At 42.2% G+C, this 18,826-nt stretch overlaps 1 protein-coding gene across 1 annotated transcript in view; it reads left to right on the top strand.

Annotated features, from left to right (window-relative positions):
- The window catches only part of LOC112117858 (phosphatidylinositide phosphatase SAC1), a 55,177-nt gene extending 40,156 nt beyond the window's left edge, over positions 1–15,021 (top strand). Inside the window, 10 exon segments of the mRNA XM_026646048.2 lie at positions 48–116; positions 209–288; positions 3,710–3,808; positions 9,679–9,817; positions 10,077–10,146; positions 10,246–10,318; positions 10,871–10,964; positions 11,046–11,138; positions 12,044–12,101; positions 13,483–15,021. Of these exon segments, the coding sequence (XP_026501833.1) occupies positions 48–116; positions 209–288; positions 3,710–3,808; positions 9,679–9,817; positions 10,077–10,146; positions 10,246–10,318; positions 10,871–10,964; positions 11,046–11,138; positions 12,044–12,101; positions 13,483–13,685 (978 nt within the window). The 3' untranslated portion in view covers positions 13,686–15,021.
- The last annotated feature ends 3,805 nt before the right edge of the window (positions 15,022–18,826 follow it).

Genomic DNA, 18,826 nt, shown 5'->3' with positions numbered 1-18,826 from the left:
CATCTCTAAAGACCCGTGATGTCACTTTTTTCTCCTTTGTTTTCTAGATGGATGGCTTCCAAAGACATTTTGACTCTCAGATAATTAGCTATGGAAAACAAATGATTGTTAATTTGGTATGCCTTTAATTATTCTGCTTAGTTAAATTGTTTGCCTCTCCTTTTTAAACAAATTTGAATGATTGGTATTACCATTTCATTTTTCACAGGTTAACCAGAAGGGCTCAGAGAAGCCTCTTGAACAAACATTTGCAAAAATGGTAAACAGCTTGGGAAATGGAATGATCAGGTACATGTGAACTGAAATTATGATACATATGTGTATATTGTACATCTCTGGCTCCTTTAACAAACCTAAATGAAAAGTGTCATCAAATTGGTCATGGGGCCCTTATAAGATAAGTTAACTTGTATGAGAATTGCATTTTTTTAATACACATTGATACTGCACTGCTGGAAAAGGACATGTTCCCTGCCAGAAGAGTTTGCAATCCAACTGGAAATGATAGGCATGGGGTGCATGTAAAGGGAATTGAGAGACAGGACAGCAGCATAAAAAGAAGGGAGGATGAGGGTTACAGTAATAAGAGCACATAGTTTTGGCTAGTGTGTCTTGAAAGTTCTGCTTGTTTTTTTGAAGGGCAGATGAGTGTTTATTGATTTAATGGAAGAAATGTGCTTCCAGGATGAAAGAGGTGAGGCATTGCAGACCAAGGGGTTCCAGGTGTGAAGTCACATGGAAAAAAGACACCAAGACAAGGTCATTAGGCGTGCAGCCTAAATGGAGCGTATGGGCCACAGGAGTGTGGAAAGCAAATAAATTATTATTAAATGTTCATGATTGCAGAAGTTGCAGGTGCATGTACAGTTTAACAATGGTGATTCATCATTTTAAAATAGTAATCTTCACTTATTGACTTGCTTTCTTTAACCCTGTTCTTAAATATGGAGAGAATAATATGGATTTTCCACAAATCTTAAATTTTTTATTTTTATTCTCCTGCAAGGGACTTAGACATTTGTTGGTGTCAGGAGTCCCTAACAAGTTTAGGGGCCAAATCCTGCCCTCTAGCATGAATGCATAATTCTTAATGACTTATGTAGAAACTGCACATGCACATTTAAGGGCAAAATTTAGCCTTGAATGCAGTTAATCTTGTATAGCATGCATTTGCATTGAATTTTTAGTTGTTTCCCATCGATCGATCATCATTTTACAAGGCTCTTACGGAAGGACAGGGAATTAGATCACTCACATGCGTCTGACGAAGTGGGTATTCACCCACGACAGCTTATGCTCCAATACATCTGTTAGTCTATAAGGTGCCACAGAACTTTGTTGCTTTTTACAGATCCAGACTAACATGGCTACCCCTCTGATACTTCACATTTGTCTGCGCCTTGCTGCCCTCTGCCCCTTCCAGCAGTTTTGCTGTAGATTTGCATATTTAGTCATACATGTTGATTTGTGAAGAGGAGGACATGTCTTTAAGAGCACTTCCAATGGAGAGTTTCTATTCAGTTTTCAAAGCTAGTATTGGTTATTACATCTTTGAGATAAATGACTTGTGGGATTCTTTGCACTACTTTTTGTAGAACTAAAAGCCGTTTTGCAGAAACTGAAGTGTAAAATCCTATCTCTTGCCTGGTTTTTTTTCTCAGTTGTAAGTTCTGCAGATGTTAACATTTAAAAAATTAATGGTAACAGTCCTATTTAGCATTTTGCTACTTTAATTGCTTTGCATGGCATTTACCTGCCATCAGTAATCATTCACAATTTATGAATGCCACCTCCAGTCCTGCACAAACCATCTAGAAGAGTCTTTAATAAAAAAAAAAACACACAGTCCCCTCCTCCAAGAATCTTACTCCTGTTTAGGGTGACCAGATGTCCCGTTTTTAAAGGGACAGTCCTGTTTTTTGGGACTTTTTTTTTTTATATAGGTGCCTATTACATCCCTCCTCCTGTCCCGTTTTTTCACAGTTGCTATCTGGTAACCCCACTCCTGTTGTCTACAGCAAAGGTATACTTTTGCAGCCTGAACTTGTTTAATTTCTCTGCCCTTGTTTGGTCTCTTCTTTGTATAGATTCTAAACTCTTATCGCTGCGTGACTCTATTGTTTTTAATTTCCTATTTGGAAATGAGCACCCTGTTGCCATTAACTGGTTGTTGCTGGTGGTGGTGGTTTTTTTCCCCCCCAAGCGGGGGTGGGGGGTGGTGTTTGCTTGTGCTTGCTGCTATTTGATATTTGACCTCTTACTGCCAGTTTACTGAATTTTGACAAACTTTTCTCATCGTGGCCCACCTGCTTTTGTCCTGTTTCTGCCTCGCTCCTTTTCTAACGTTCCCATACTCCTTCCATCATCCTGTCTCATCGCCCATCCATTCCTTTGTACGTTATATGCTAGCTCCACCTCTTTGCCTCTGTTTCAGGAAATTAAAAAGCTACAAATGGTATTTATATAACTACATACAAAGCAGAAAGTGGCTTAGAAAAAAGCAAATGCAGGTCCACCTGCCTATCCTTCCTTCCCCATGTTGTCTTGTAAATGTACACTTGGATTGTAAGCACTTCAGGACAGGAACCATGTCTTTTTAGTTAAGTTGCCATGCACACTTATGGTACTATATAAACAGTAAATAGGAACTGATGACTGATTCAATCCCTGCTATTCACAGGTGATCTTTTATCAAAATAGAATTAACAATTAAAAACTATAATTACTCAGTAACTGCACTGGTCTACTGCAGAAGATCCAAGCCATGATTCCCATTCCAGGTTGATATCCTAGTCCACAAAGCATGAATGTGTTGCCATGGCAATGTTTGGAGGGAGGAGGAGAGAATGTTGCAGCTCCACACATACACGTATCCCTTTTAATGAGAAGGGCATTGATGGGTTCCAAATGGAGTTAGATTAGGAGATGGCAGCGGGAAAGAGAAGTCTTTCCTTAAGACTCCAACTGAGGCATGAAACCCACTTCCCTGCACCCTTTTGGGAAAAAGATAATTAGAAGTGATTTTGTAAAATATTAGTGAACATGTGCTTCCTTATCCTGCTTCCAGAGTGGTAGGATCATCTAAAGCAGTGGTTCTCAACCAGGGGTCCAGGGCCCCCTGAGGGGGCCATGAGCAGGTTTCAGGGGGTCTGCCAAGCAGGGCCAGCATTAGACTCACTGGGGCCCAGGGCAGAAAGCTGAAGCCCGAGGCCTTGAGTCCCACCACCTGGGGCTGAAGCCAAAGCTTGAGCAGCTTAGCTTTGCAGGTGCCCCTGTGGTCCCAGGCAGTTGCCGTGCTTGTTACCCCCTAACACAGGCCCTGGCTTTTATATGCAGAAAACCAGTTGTGCCACAGGTGGGCCGTGGAGTTTTTATAGCATGTTGGGAGGGCCTCCGAAAGAAAAAGTTTGAGAACGCCTGATCTAAAGGAGTGCAGAAATTTGCATCCTTAAAATGTGCAAGATGACATTTCAGAAGAGGACAGAAAAGCAGGAAACATGTCTGATATTTATAGAACCCAGTTTTAAAGAATTGTCTTAAATTTTGGCTGATGTTGGCAAATCTTCATCTGAAGGAGATCATTTCTCTGCACTTCAATATTTATCAATCAAAAAATTACCTTTTTAAAAATACAACTTTACTGTGATCTCTTCACATCAGTGAAGAGTGCCGTGAATTTATTTGATCAGATGTGCTTCTCTCTGAATAGATATATAGCATTTGACTTCCATAAAGAATGCAGTCGAATGAGGTGGGACCGACTCCAGCTCTTGATGGATCAACTCGCAGAACAACAAGATGAGTTTAGGTAATCTCTCTCTCTATAGCACTATGTGGACATCTTGTGGTGGCTACCATAAAGTGATAGATTGTTAGATGCCCAGCAGATCCATAGAGCAGAATCTATATCCTCAAAAGTAGATCACTTTCTCATATGGATTCTATGGCCCTGAGTTGAAGATGCATATGCAAATGAGATAAAGATTACAGGGTGGAGTGTGCAGATACCTTGTGTGATCTCTCACTCCTGCTCAGCAGCAAAGTAGAGGCCTTAATGTGGTTTATAATGCAATCACTCACCAGGGTTTTGGTTCTGTGAGTAGTTGCAGCCAACTAAGCTGTGAAGGAGAATTAAATTTCCTTCTTTTGGTGAAGGGATGAGGGATAAATACAAGTCTGCCTATTACATGTGCTTGGTAATTTCTCATTCACAACTGCTTATCTGTTTTCAGTGTGGTAATTTCACATGCAGTATTAATGCCATATGTGAGCAACCAGACACCAGCCCTTCCTGATTTAAATTTTTTTTGGATTCACAAAAAAGTAGCAAACGTCCAACTTGATTTAATATCCTTTCCCCCAGTAAAGTTATTTCATATATGAAATGAATTCGTATGATCTATGTGAACAGTTGTTGCTTAATGCATTAGTTTTTATTTTATTATTCACCGCTCATAGATTTATAGGTTATGAAGGGAAAACTATTTACCTTGTAGTTCTGCTTCTTTGAAGATATCATCGTCACCGTTTGGGTCTCAAGTCTACAGCATGAGGCAGACCAGGAACTCCTATATCTAGTGTTTTGAGGGCTAAACCCCCATTTCCACACACATGGTTGTCTTCCCCTGTAATGTGAGGAACAGCCCACTGAAACCTCTGCCAGTTCCATTTATGAATGAAAGCTTGAACCATTGATGTAGGCTGACCTAAATCCCTCACTCTGTAGGGATCGTACAACCCAAACACGCTCCTGAGGAAATAAAAACCTGAAAAAGAGCAGCCCATAAAATCTGAGAGGAGGTGAACAGATAAGAATCATGTGAACCCTTCAGAGAAGCAGAATGAACAAGTAGTTTTGTCTTTCTAATACCAGCTGTATAGGATTCTCAACCCTAGAATGAGTAACTGAGAAATGTCATAATACACTGTAGCACGTAGTGAACTATATAGGCACATGCCAAAACCAATCAGCTTTCTTTAAATAAAGGGATGGAACTGATGTCTCTCAAAATAAGGCATTAAACAAAGTTATTTGATTTGTTTTATGAGGAGTCCTCAAAGTATGGCTAACACTAGGGAGCTGGAGAGTTTGGGCTCTCTTGAATATCAGATTCTGCAGGCCTGAGACAAAGGCCTTGGCTACACTTGCAGATGTCCAGCGCTGTAAGTTAAACCTGACTTCGTGCAGCTGAGTAGGGAAAGCGCTGCAGTCTGTCCACACTGACAGCTGCCCAGCGCACTGTCGTGGCCACATTTGCGGCAATTGCAGCGCTATTGGGAGCGGTGCATTATGGGCAGCTATCCCACAGAGCACCTTTTCCCATTCTGGCGCCGTGGGTTCTGGGAAGGGGGCGTGGGTGCGCGGGATTCTGGGTCCTGTCCCAATGCCCCGTGATGCCTCGCTTCGCATCCCAGAAATCCCTTTGTTTCCATCCACCTTTGGCGCCATCTTTCAACGGTTTCTGTGCAGCGTGATCTGTCTGCGGGAAATGGAGTCCGAACTGCTGAGGCATATGCTGACTTATCTCGCCAGCACATCACGTTTGGCTGTCGAACTATTCCTTAAGATCCAAAGTGACAGTGAGAGTGAGGGTGAGGAGTCCGACGATGCTATCGAGCCGCGTAACGCGTACGACACGAAATTGCTTGTGGCATTCACGGACATGCTCAGCACCGTGGAACGCCGCTTTTGGGCTCGTGAAACAAGCACCGAGTGGTGGGATCACATCATCATGGAAGTCTGGGATGACGAGCAGTGGCTGCAGAACTTTCGGATGAGAAAAGCCACTTTCATGGGACTGTGTGAGGAGCTCACCCCTACCCTGCGGCGCAAGGACACGAGATTGAGAGCTGCCCTGCCAGTGGAGAAGCGGGTGGCTATTGCAATCTGGAAGCTGGCAACTCCAGACAGCTACCGGTCGGTCGCAAACCAGTTTGGAGTGGGAAAGTCGACCGTTGGAATCGTGTTGTTGCAAGTTTGCAAGGCCATTAATCGCATCCTACTCAGAAGAACCGTGACTCTGGGTAACGTGCAGGAAATAGTGGATGGCTTTGCACAAATGGGGTTCCCTAACTGTGGAGGGGTGATAGATGGGACGCACATTCCTATTCTGGCACCACCCCACCTAGGATCCGAGTACGTTAATCGGAAGGGGTATTTCTCTATGGTTCTCCAGGCGCTTGTGGATCACCGTGGGCGTTTCATTGACATTAACACAGGCTGGCCCGGAAAGGTGTATGACGCACTCATCTTTCGGAACACTTGGCTGTTCAGGAAGATGCAGGCCGGGACTTTTTTCCCAGAGCGGAAGATCACGGTAGGGGAAGTTGAAATGCCCATTGTGATCCTTGGAGATCCCGCTTACCCGTTAATGCCGTGGCTCATGAAACCCTACACAGGGAGCCTTGACAGCAGCAAGGAACGGTTCAACTACAGGCTGAGCCGGTGCCGAATGACTGTGGAGTGTGCCTTTGGCCGTTTAAAGGGCTGCTGGCGATCTCTGTATGGGAAGCTGGACTTGGCCGAAAACAGCATACCCGCGGTTATATCCGCGTGCTGTGCCCTCCATAATATTTGTGAAGGGAAGGGTGAAAGCTTCACTCAGGCATGGACCTCCGAGGTTCAACACCTGGAGGCTGAATTTGCACAGCCAGAGAGCCGGGCTATTACAGGGGCCCAACGTGGGGCTGCAAGGATTAGGGATGCCTTGAGGGAGCAATTTGAGGCTGAAAACCAGTAGTGATATCTGGTGCCCTGCACGGGAGTGAAGTGCAGTAGTTCCAATTTTTAGGAATCAGTGTCTGCTTAGCAGACAAGCAGACTTGCAGTGCCTGTTTATTTCCTGGGCTAAGGAGTCTTTTACTTTATGCAATAATAAAGAATGTTTTCAAAGCCAAAGAATCCATTTATTGAAAAGAAAAAAAATTTATTTATTGAAAAGAAACAAGGGGGTGAAGTGGGGAACAGTACAATCACAGATTCGCATATGTCCTGTCTGGTGTGCTGTGCAGTGAGTGCTGCACTTCAGGACAGCTATACTGCCTGGTGATGGGGGTTGAGTGCAGAGGGTAAGGGTAATGGTTTTCAGGGCTGGGTAGTGAAGATACTGGTGTTGGAGGCAGCGGGTGGCGTGATGAACACGGAAGTTGGGGAAAGTGGGTTGGAGGTGACAGTGGGGCACAACGGAAAGAGTTTTGGGACAAGGGCTGTGGGGGGGGGGTGGCATTTGCGTTTGCGGTACTGCTCCTCTTTCTGCATGGCTACCAGCTCCTGGATAGCATCTGCTTGGCGCTCCAGGATGCTTATGAGCCTATCAGTGCTTTGCTGCTGGTGCGCGGTGCTTTGCTGCCGGTGCGCTGTGTTTTCCTGGCGGATCCTGCTTTCTCTCGCCCTCCAGTTCTGTGCTTTCTCATTCTCTTTAATAGATTGCCGCATCACTTCTTGCAGCATGTCTTCTTTGCTTTTTCGCGGTCTCTTCCTGAGTCTTTGCAGTCTCTGAGCAGGCGATAAGAGGGACGGCTGAGGTCTCAAGGTTGATGCAGCTGTATAGGCAAAATGCAACATTTAACAGAGGCAGCATTGTTTATACCAGACAGAGTAATGATTCCCCCCGCACTTAAGGAGTAGAAAACACACACTGTCTACACAATAGCATAATTTTCCCATCCGAAACAGAGCACACACATCCCACGGGAGCCTCAAAATGGTGAGTAAGGGAGACTGATTGTTTCAGGGCTGCACTGTCCTCTGGGTTTCTGTGCCTTGGGGAGAGCCAACAGCTTCAGGGGGCACCTACACTGAACACTGTCCCAACATTTTCCACAGGAGTTCGTCCTGGACGATATCTCGCTGCTGAGGGTGACCTGGGAAGCAAGGGAGGGTCTTCTACTGCAATGCGGCTTCTGCCCTGGCCCATATGCAGCTTGCCTGTGTGCAGCAATGGTCCCCCTGCCCCTCGCGGCACAGTGTCGTGGACACGTTAGCCTGGCTGGGACAAGGACCATGGTGGCTCTCCCGATAAACCTGCGCAAGCGCATTGCACACGTTCTGGATGAGACATTCGAGGAGATTATCGAGGCCGATTACCGCAATGTGATAAACCACATCAATGCACTATTCCGCATCTAGGCATGCATGCCTAACCCTCCTCTCCCAAAGAGCCCACACCGAAAAAATTCCTTCCCAAAAAAAAAAAAAAACGCTTACCGGGAACCTGCTCTTCTGTTTGTCCTCCACCAAGTACTGGCCGCTGCAACTGGCTACCTTCCTCCTGGCTCGAGAAGAGCTCTTGGCTGCATGGCTCCAGGGATTCCGGGGTGTCTCGATCCGGCCCACCACCATCACTCCCATTTTCCTCCTCCTCCCCCCCCACAACGGCTTTGAAGTGTCCATGGTGGTGCTCGGAATGGAGGTGGGGTTAACCCCAAGTATCGCATCCAGCTCTTTGTAGAATCGGCAGGTTGCAGGGAGAGCACCTGAGCGGCCATTTGCGTCGCGGGCTTTGCGGTAGGCACTCTGCAGCTCCTTCACTTTAATCCTGCACTGCAGGGCGTCCCGGTCATGGCCCCTTTCCATCACGTCCTTTGATACCTTCCCAAAGGTATCGTAATTCCTACGGCTGGAGCGCAGCTGGGACTATACAGCTTCCTCCCCCCAAACACTGATGAGGTACAGCAACTCGCCATTGCTCCATGCTGGGGCTCGCTTGGCACGTGGAGGCATGGTCACGTGGAAAGATTCGCTGATAGCACTCCACACCACGCCGGGCTGAGCAAACAGGAAGGGGATTTTTAAAATTCCCGGGGAATGTAAAGGGTGGGTCACATGGTTGGTTACCTGAGGCCAGGGCAGTAGAGTTTGAACTGATGACCAGAGTGGCTAGAACAGGCATTGTGGGATACTACCGAATAATTCTGGAGGCCATTCACAGCGCATTGGGTGGCCACACTGGCGCCGCTGCACAGCAGCGGCAGCGCAATACTTGCTATTCCTCTCGGAGAGGTGGAGTACATGCAGCGCTGCAACCACGGAGATACAGCTCTGCAAATGCCTTGCCAGTGTGGACGGGGAGTGAGTTACAGCGCCGGGGGAGCCTTTACAAGTGCTGTAACTCGCAAGTGTAGCCAAGGCCAAAGAAGCAGCATTCTTCTCTAGAGGTTGAAGCCAAGTCTTTGTAATTGTGTAGTGTAAGGATTGTGTTATTACCATGCATACATCACGACTACAACATACTTGAAGGTGGAAGTGGAACCTGCTCTTCCTCCGATAGGGAATACCAAGGTTCATAGCAACTGCAAGCTAGGTTATTGAAGTGTGTAATGCAGTAGGATAACCATTTAGACAAAAGTTTATGCCCAAATAAATTTGTTAGTCTCTAAGGTGCCACAGGGACTTCTTGTTGTTTTTGCTGATAAAGACTAACACGGCTACCACTCTGAAACCATTTAGACACTGTTCCTGATAATACTATGCGTTCACTATCTGCTACTGGAAGAAAAGTATAGATAATATGTTATCAAATAAAATTAAACACAAATGGCAAAGAATTTAACTTGGGGAAAGATTGTTTTGGGTAACTAAAAAACCTGTTATAAAGTATGCAGTCATAAAATAATCTACTTCAAAATATGTTCTAGGTACCTATTTATATACACATTTAAATGTATTGTGGATCTTAGTTATTTTCTAGTTGATTCTGATGGTAAAGTGGTGACTCAGCAGGAAGGAATATTCCGCAGTAATTGCATGGACTGCCTGGACCGGACTAATGTGATTCAGAGCCTATTAGCACGTCGTTCTCTGCAAGCACAACTGCAGGTCAAGATTTTTTTCTAATTTGTTTTTGTTTTTTCAAAGCTCTCTCTGTGGGGGAGGGAGGATGGGTCCTCTGTCAGGAATTAAGTAAAACCAAAGTTTGTAGTAGCTTGCACTCATAAATTGCTTTAGTACTTAAAGACCTGCTTGAAATTAAAATGTACTGTCCAGCTTTTAGCTGGATGAAAAAGCTATGTCCTACATAAACTTAAATACTGACTTCCTCTGAGTTGCTATTGAATTGTAGTGTTTTTTGTTCTAGAGGTTAGGTGTTCTGCATGTTGGACAGAGAATTGAAGAACAAGCACAATTTGAAAAAATCTACAAAAATGGTAGGTTTGTCTTTAAAGTTAAATTACTGTTTTTCAAATAAGGACCCAACAGCCTTTTTTTAAAGGAAAACAGACATAATTCTGTTTCTCTGTTCACAGCATGGGCTGATAATGCGAATGCTTGTGCCAAACAATATGCTGGAACTGGTGCCTTAAAGACAGACTACACAAGGCAAGTTAGAGACCGTTCTGTTTTGTGAACAATGCATTTTTGTAACTTAATTATCTACAGATTGATATTTCAATTTTCCAGACACACATTAACATGTAAGCTGGTAATATTAACTACCTCTTACTAGAAAAATTCAGTCTATGTCAACATGATATAATAAACAATAATATATACCTTTTGTAGTTTAAAAAAACATTAAAAATCAGGAAATAAAAATCAATATGGGTTTATAAAATATTCCAGCTTGTTTTATTGCATGATGGAAAACTGGGTCTCTGAGGAACCATTTTCCTGATTTTACTCACAGATCTTTCCATCCTTTCTTAAAACTTTTTTTTCATAAAAATCTATTGCCTATCGGAGTTAGACATTGCAGAGGCAGCACTAGACAGTTGCATCTTTGTTCTTAAGTATAAATATGATATGATATAAATACGATTGTTAATACAAACCTGAAAGGTTCATAAAACTGAACATCACTTAGTATAACTTTCTACTTTCAATTTGCAAACAAATTAATTCTAATATGCTCATAAAACCACTTTTTTACAGAACTGGGAAGAGAACTCAGTGGGGCCTAATAATGGATGGCTGGAACTCATTAATACGTTACTACAAGAACAACTTTTCTGATGGATTTAGACAAGTATGTAGGGTTTTTTTCTTTTGCAGATAGGTACTTAGTCATTATTGCTATGCATTTTAACTCTGTATGTTTCTGTTACAGGATGCTATCGATCTGTTTCTTGGAAATTATTCAGTGGATGAAGTAGAGTCTGTCAGCCCTCTACATATACAGAAGGACTGGAAGTTCTTGGCTGTAAGGATTTTTTTTTTTTTTTTTTTTAATAAGCTTCTATTCACACTTTTGGAAACTAAATGCTTTGTTTCTTTTATTTGCTTTAGTAAACCTAAGTAGTTACTGACTGTTTATGTGGGGCCATTTGTGTCTTCTGGCCCTGTTTTTTATGAGAGGACTAAGTCCAGAACATCAGCCATGACACAAAGGGAGCATCCCTCAGACATGGAGTTGGAAGGAAAGGGGCTCTTTGGCCAATTGTGCCTCTACTAGAAAGATTGGGATTCTTCTTGGATCTCTTGCTTTATCTGTTCATTAAGAAAGAAAAGTGGAAAGGGATAACCATTTTTAATGTAATAAGAGCCATCGTTGATCTAAAAAGAATCATAAAGATGATGTCATCTCACAAAGGCAAATACTGGTTTCTGTTCTCTTCGATGTCAGTGCCAAGATAGTCAGGAAGGGGAGGCTAAACGCTAACTGAATTTCAAAACTGCAATTATGACTAAAAAGGTCACCGTAGAGCACATGAGGGAAATGCAGAAAGTAGTAATATACTCTGGAGAATACCTACACTGACCCCTTCTGTTCTATACACTCACTACACAAGTGGGATAGATTAACACTGGAGACTTATGAAGGGTTGTTCGAATACCCAAACAGAACTAATGAACTTGATCTTTCAGTGAGCCTAAACAGGCAGGCAGAAACTAAGCATATTATCCTCTAATCTTAAATATACAGTTAATGCATTATTTAGATTAGCTCTAAAACTCAGAAGGAGACTCTGTTTTACCGAATCAGGACATCAGAGAAATGATGTAACTTTACCTGCTACAACGGGAATTATAAATATAATTTATTGAAGGAAATAATCAATACAATCCTATATTTCCTTTTTTAATTCTGTTTTTCTTCTTCCTCAGTTGCCTATTATTATGGTCGTTGCTTTCTCAATGTGCATTATCTGTTTGCTTATGGCTGGTAAGTCACTATTTGGCCTACATTTGCAAAATTCACTTGCAGGCATATACTTAAGATGTTGGAAGCTATTCACTGGGTATGTGCTTATGAGTTATGAGATATTCAAGTCATACCTCTAACCATACAACCTGGAGCTATGCTTTTCTGGGTCAGGCCTGGTCAGTACTTGGATGGGAAAGCTCAGATGCTGCAGAAAGTAGTGCTGGACATACAGCAGATGGCACTCTTCCCTCTGTTGAATCAATGTTACAGCGGGATATTATGAGTAATCACTTCTCCTTAACATAATGGTTGAATCAGGTATAAAATTGTTAGTTAATAATCCTATGGCACTTCTTAAAGGAGTAGAATTGATAACGCTGACATCCACACCAACCCCCTATTTAGGTTATGTTCTGCTTCCCTGAAACTCCCCCCTCTGTTTCAGTTGGATAAGGTATTCACTTGGAGTGTCTCTACATTTTGGGGGGTCGGGAGAGACCAGCGGCAGCAAATCTCAGAGGCTGGGTCTGCAGACTTCGACTCATGCTATGGCACTAAAAATAGCAGTGTAGATCTTCCTGCTTGGGCTGGTGTTTGGTCTCTGAGACTCACCTCCCTTGCTGGGTTTCAGTACCCAAGCAGGAATATTTACATTACTGTTTTTAGCACCATAGTGGGAATCCCGTGAGCCTGAGTCTGTTGACCTGGGCTCTGAAACTTATTGCCACGTGGCTGCTTTTTTTGCAGTGTAGACATACCCTTAATGACCTAAATTCTTGTATAGGTATGTGCTGTTAAATCAGGGGTTCTCAAACTGGGGGTCATGACCCCTCAGGGGGTTGTGATATTACATGGGGCTCATGTCTGCCTCCACCCCCAAACCCTGCTTGGCCTCCAGCATTTATAATAGTGTTAAATATAAAAAATGTGGTTTTTAATTTATAAGAGGGATCACACTCAGAGGCTTGCTGTGTAAAAGGGGTCACCAATACAAAAGTTTGAGAAAAGTTAAATGGTTACCAATCTACCCCTTTTGCTTAGAGGCTGACAGCATTTCAGTGGCAGGTCAAGTGTTTGCTATATAGGTCGTAAATCAGTTTACGTTATGAAATTGCTTTGGAATCTCTCTGAATTAAGGTCTATGTGAATGTCAATTTTTAGCCAATGTAAATTAGCCTCTGCTTAACAGCAGAATATTAGTTTCCGAGCTAGGAAACTCTCAGAAGGAAATATACAGTACAAAATAACAGGCTCTAGTATATGTGAAGCTGATCTGAAATTTCAGTTCTTGATAAAAGCTTCCTTATGAGCACTTTGCGAACTATTTTATTGTCATGCTAAAAATGCTCTCTCCACTATTTATTGAAAATGACTTACTATAATGTTTATCTGATTATAGGTGATACATGGACTGAGACACTGGCTTACGTGCTCTTCTGGGGAACTGCAAGCTTTGGAACTTTAGCTATCATCTTTTACAATGGCAGGGATTTTGTAGATGCACCAAAACTGGTCCAGAAAGAGAAGATGGACTGAATTTGTGTGTGTGGAAAGCGGCTTAGCATGGAGGACTCCTCAAGCCATACTTGGAGTCTCTACTGACCTGCTTTCCACACCAACTAGTGGTCTTTCTAGCTTTCATCTTTACGGAGAGAAAAAGTAAATCGTGCCCTTCACTTGGTGGTGGGAATTTACAGTTGAGATCTGGTTTTACAGTCTTAGTCACAATGATCTTTGGAATATTGCATTAATTGAGGAGGTTGCACTCATAAGAAGATAATTTACAGGTGAAAGCCAAAATATCCATATTGTCTGTGGAGTATTATAGGATTCAAACTGGCCTACTAAGTTGACAGCCCAGCAGGGCAGTTTCATTCAAACATGATCTCATAATCTTAACAGAGATCTCTGGTTCTGTTCACGTGTTACCATATCCAGCTGTGGCAGAATTAGTAATATAGAGTCACATCATGTTCTTTGAGCTAATATAGCATCCTACTAATAAGTTTTCTTTCTAGACTTTCAGCTGGGTTTCATTTGTCATCATAAAAGCAGTCACTGTTAGCACAAGTCCTTTGCATATTTTCATTAGGGTAGAGAATCATACCTTACTGTTTCTATCAAAATGCAAGTCTTCTGTTCTGCCTCATCTAGGACTGATGCAATATTCTATTAAATCATTGGGAGGATGAGTTACTGGTGGACATTTCTGAAGTTGCAAATGTCTTGCACTACCTAACTACTGCAGTCTTCAGATGACTTTTTTATTACAGCTAGACAGCAATTTAAGTGTGATTCGGAAGTTCAAACTAGGTTGTCTTTTTTTAAGATGTAAATGAAATCAAAGAATGTAAAACTTCTTTACTGTGTTTATTGACCCTCATGCTAAAGGTCCAAAGTATTCCATAGTTAAAGAACAGTCACAATGTAGAAGGTACACCACATTGTTTTGCCAGTCTCCTGCTTCTGTACCTTTTGGTTATGTAGGATAACCTGTGGAAGAAAGAATACAAATCTTTGAAGTGACAGTCTTCTGCTAAATTCCATGTTTGCACTTAGGGGAAGCAGCAGCAGCTTGCTTTTCATGCATGATAAAACTCTAAAAACTAAGCTATGAAAATAATTTGTTCTGATTATCAATAAATGTGTGTCTTTAAATTTAGTGCTTCCAATCTACATAAAATAGCTAATCTGAATCAAGGACCAATTTTAAACTATTTTGTCACTTGTTTTATGATTAAAGTTCAAAACCAGACTGAAATTTGCTTACAGCACTGTGCATTGTTTAATATTTCCTGTAAGTACAGTTGTATATCCAGATTGCAATTATGAAGATTAAATATTAGAAAAAAAGTAGAATACTAGGGTTAGCACGGTTGTCATTAATGCCCTAGAACACAAAACACTGCATCATCAGTGTTTCATTGTTATTGAAAATACGTACAGTTTTTTTTGTTTTTTTGGTTTTTTTTTGCAATAACTGTTCATTTTAACCTTGAATGTTTCTGAAGGCCTATTTGGGTTTTGTTAAACATTACTTGTTCATAAGCACTAGTAATAAAAATGCAGAGTACCTGTTTGCTTTTAGATGCTACAATGGAAATACCAGTTGACAGTTTTACTGAGAAATTCTCTGTAACTTAATCTCAGACATCAACTCCATAATGGGGAAGAAAGTATAAGAACTCTATAGTTAAATATTTAAATAATGGTTTGTATGCCTCATTGGCAGGTGATTTGAAACTTAGCTCAACTGTCTTACAGTGTGTATCTAAATCTTTCCGTGCATCTCCCGTTAAGAGTTTGTTGCAACAAAGACCAAACCTGGACTGCTACTATAACCACATTGCAAGAACTAGAGTAATGTAGGTTTTGAGACTTGGAAGGGCATCTGTATTCCAATGCTTTGCAAGGAGATTGTATTTCTAAATTCACATATGGTATACTCATAAATGACAATAAAACTTTAATCTTTCTTTTCTAGATCCTGACAGTTCTGTTTCTGTATTTTAGTTGAAGGGTTAAAAAAAATGCAAACTTTAAAAATTGTTTTTTGGAAACTGCTGATCATCAGAAAGGTACATTCTGAGTCATTAATCTGTAAATACAAAATTAAAGGCCTTCTATTTTTATACTTAATCCACTAAAAGTTGAGTTTAAAATTAAGATTTTAATTAGCATAATATGTTCCATTTCCCTCTGCCAAGTATGGATTTTACCTCTCTGAAAAAAGAAGTGTTTGGGAGACAAAGGAGAAGTTTAGAAATAAGACCTGAAGTTAGATTCCCTACTTGAGTCTATTCTTTGTCCCTCCCTTTACAAGGCCAGCTTAGACCACTGTTCTTGATTGGCTCACAGAGTGTTAGACACATGAGGTGAAGACTGCACATCTTATTATTCTTCAGATAAACTGCTATGGTAGCGGTATTACAATCGGCTCCTTCTATATTTGCTTTAATGACCTTTTTGTATCCTCAAAATTAGAGGAATGGTAGATTGCCAAGGAATCACATGTATCAGAAACCTGCTAGAAACAGATTCTTGAAGAGAGATGGGCACTCTTATTTTTATATATATATACACACACACACTCCAAAGATTCAGAAAAGGATGTTTCTGAACTCTGAATCTCAACTTTTGGCAGACTTAGGACTCTAGCCCTTAAATTTACACGAGACCAAGTGTACATTCGTATCAAGATGATACTGAACTAGCAGTTACTATGGATGATAGTTCTGTTATCTCAACCACCCTTTTCAAAAATGCCAAAGGAGGAATAGAAAGTGTGTCAAGGTGAAGATAGTATATGTGAGCTGTACAGCAAAAGAATGTCTGTAATTTATTGAAAACAGGCACCTCTGAATGTATAGAAGCCTTTTATTTGTTTGTTCCAGCTTGACGGTACAAATGCACCTTAAAAACACCACACTCTCTAGCTACTACTATGTAGCAAATTTAAATGTGGGTACTGAAATGCATCCAACTCTCCATTGTAGAGTAGCAGCCAATCAGACATCATTTAAAAAGTGAGGAAAAAGGGAATTTTGGTTAACAAGTCTTTCCTTAAAAATGCCATAGAGTCTCTACTGCCAATACAAAGTAGCTACAATCTTGGTTTTTTGTTTGTTTGTTTGTTTGTTTGTTTGAAGTATCATGTTTAACTAAGGGCACAGAGCTAAAGTGGAAATATGTCAATATTTTATTCAAAGTCCCTTTTACTTGTTAAATGCTGATTGTAGAATACTCATCTTTACCATTATGGAAACAATTACATATTTTCTTTCAATTGGCATTGTGAGTGATGTATAGGGTGACCATACATACTGTTTTGGCTGGGACAGTCTTTTTTTGAGCCTGGGTCCTGGATGTCCTGACTGTTTTTTTGGGCAAAACTGGGCATTTGTCCTGTTTGCTTTTGCAAATGGGACAAATGCCCAGTTTTGGCAAAAAAGTCAGAATGTTGTCTCAAGCAAGCGATAACTCCAGGTGCCTTAGGCTGACAACCCCACAAGTGGCAGGGCTTGGGCTGACAGCCCCACAGAGGGGAGGTGTCCCATTTTCATGTTGGGAAATAATGGTCTACATCAACAGGGGCACCATATTAGTATTTATTTATCACAGTGCTATAAATAACCTGTAGGTGAATGGGGTTCATTTGCACAAACGTTTATAGAGTTTTGTTCATGCAAATAATTATGTTGAATTGCATGGACTTGGACTGGAACTATATCACTAGCCACACTATAGATCGGTCTTGCTGCAGTACAGCTGTAGTCGTCAGATAAGTTTTTTTTTTTTTTTATCTGTCCTTTATACCTTCCTTTGGAAAGTACACAGCATTCAGAATCAGTGTTCCCGCCAACCAGTGCCTAGGACCAATCACCCCGTGCATTAGACTTACTTTCCAAAACTCTAACCTGTGAGGCTGTACCATAGTTGCTGCTCTTTCCTGGGCAGAGTTGGGCCATTTGAATTCTGACAGTACCTGCTGTGCATGGAGTCTAAGGCAGATCTAAAGGGGAGTGCTACAGCATGCCTAGAGGCTGGCACCTGGGGTAAAACAGTAAATAGTCTTGAGAGTGCTGCTGATTCTTGGGATGGGCTGGGCCGGGCCCTTCTGCAATTCTCCACTAACCAATACAGGGGCAAGGTGGCTCTGGGGGGTTGGAATGCAGGGGGGAGGCAAGCCGGTGTAGTGTATCAGGCTAGGTCTACACTACAGCGGGGGTCCGACCTAAGATACGCAACTTCAGCTACGTGAATACCGTAGCTGAAGTTGCGTATTTTAGGTCGGCTTACCTGGCGGTGAGGACGGGGGAAAGTCGACCGCTGCCGCCGACTCCGCTGCCGCCTCTTGCCACGGTGGATTTCCGGAGTCGACGGCAGAGCGATCAGGGATCGATTTTATCGCGTCTTCACTAGACGCGATAAGTCGATCCCAGAAAACCGATTGCCTGCCGCCGGACCCTCCGGTAAGTGTAGACAAGCCCTTAGAGTGCTCTCTGTAGTAATGTGCTACTTACTGTTGTACTGCCCTTTACCCTGCCCTTATTAGGATTGTGGGGACTGCTTTTGACGGGTTAAAAAGTGGCAAAGGGAGCGAATCGATAATGGCGTAGAGAGTACAATTACAAAGTTTGTGAATGATAAGCTGTACGTATACAAAAGGGGAAGTGACTTCCTAGGAAGGAGTACTGAGCTATCTGCTCAACTGGAGTAAAAATTGGAGAGTCCAGAGAAGCGAAAAAAAAATTTAAGGTCTAGAAAACATGACCTATGAGGGAAGTAGCATCTTCTTACAAAAGCTGTTTCTTACAATCTATAGGTATAAATAACTGCTACAGGTAGCACATTTCTACATGTAGCAATTTCACATACACTATAGTGCAAGGAACTGCTACCTGGAGGGGAGGGAGCAATAGCTTTAGTGGTTTGAACATTGGCCTGCTAAACCCAGGGTTGTGAGTTCAATCCTTAAGGGGGCCACTGAGGGATCTGGGGCAAAATCAGTACTTGGTCCTGCTACTGAAAGCAGGGGGCTGGACTTAATGACCTCTCAGGGTCCCTTCCAGTTCTAGGAGATAGGATATCTCCATTTATTATTATAGGCCTTTGCTACATGAGGGAGCAGTTTACTACACTAGCCGTTTCTTACAGGCCGCTACGTATCGGAACTGCTCTCCCTAGCACAATCCGACTCGGGGCAGGGGCATGACGCGGGGCCGGCGCGGCTCCTAGCACAG

The sequence above is a fragment of the Terrapene carolina genome, unplaced genomic scaffold, assembly GCF_002925995.2.
Source record: "Terrapene carolina triunguis isolate 2854851 unplaced genomic scaffold, T_m_triunguis-2.0 Scaffold34021, whole genome shotgun sequence".
Taxonomy (NCBI): domain Eukaryota; kingdom Metazoa; phylum Chordata; order Testudines; family Emydidae; genus Terrapene; species Terrapene triunguis.
Note: the sequence above shows the minus strand (reverse complement) of the source record. Positions and strands in the feature narration are given on the sequence as shown.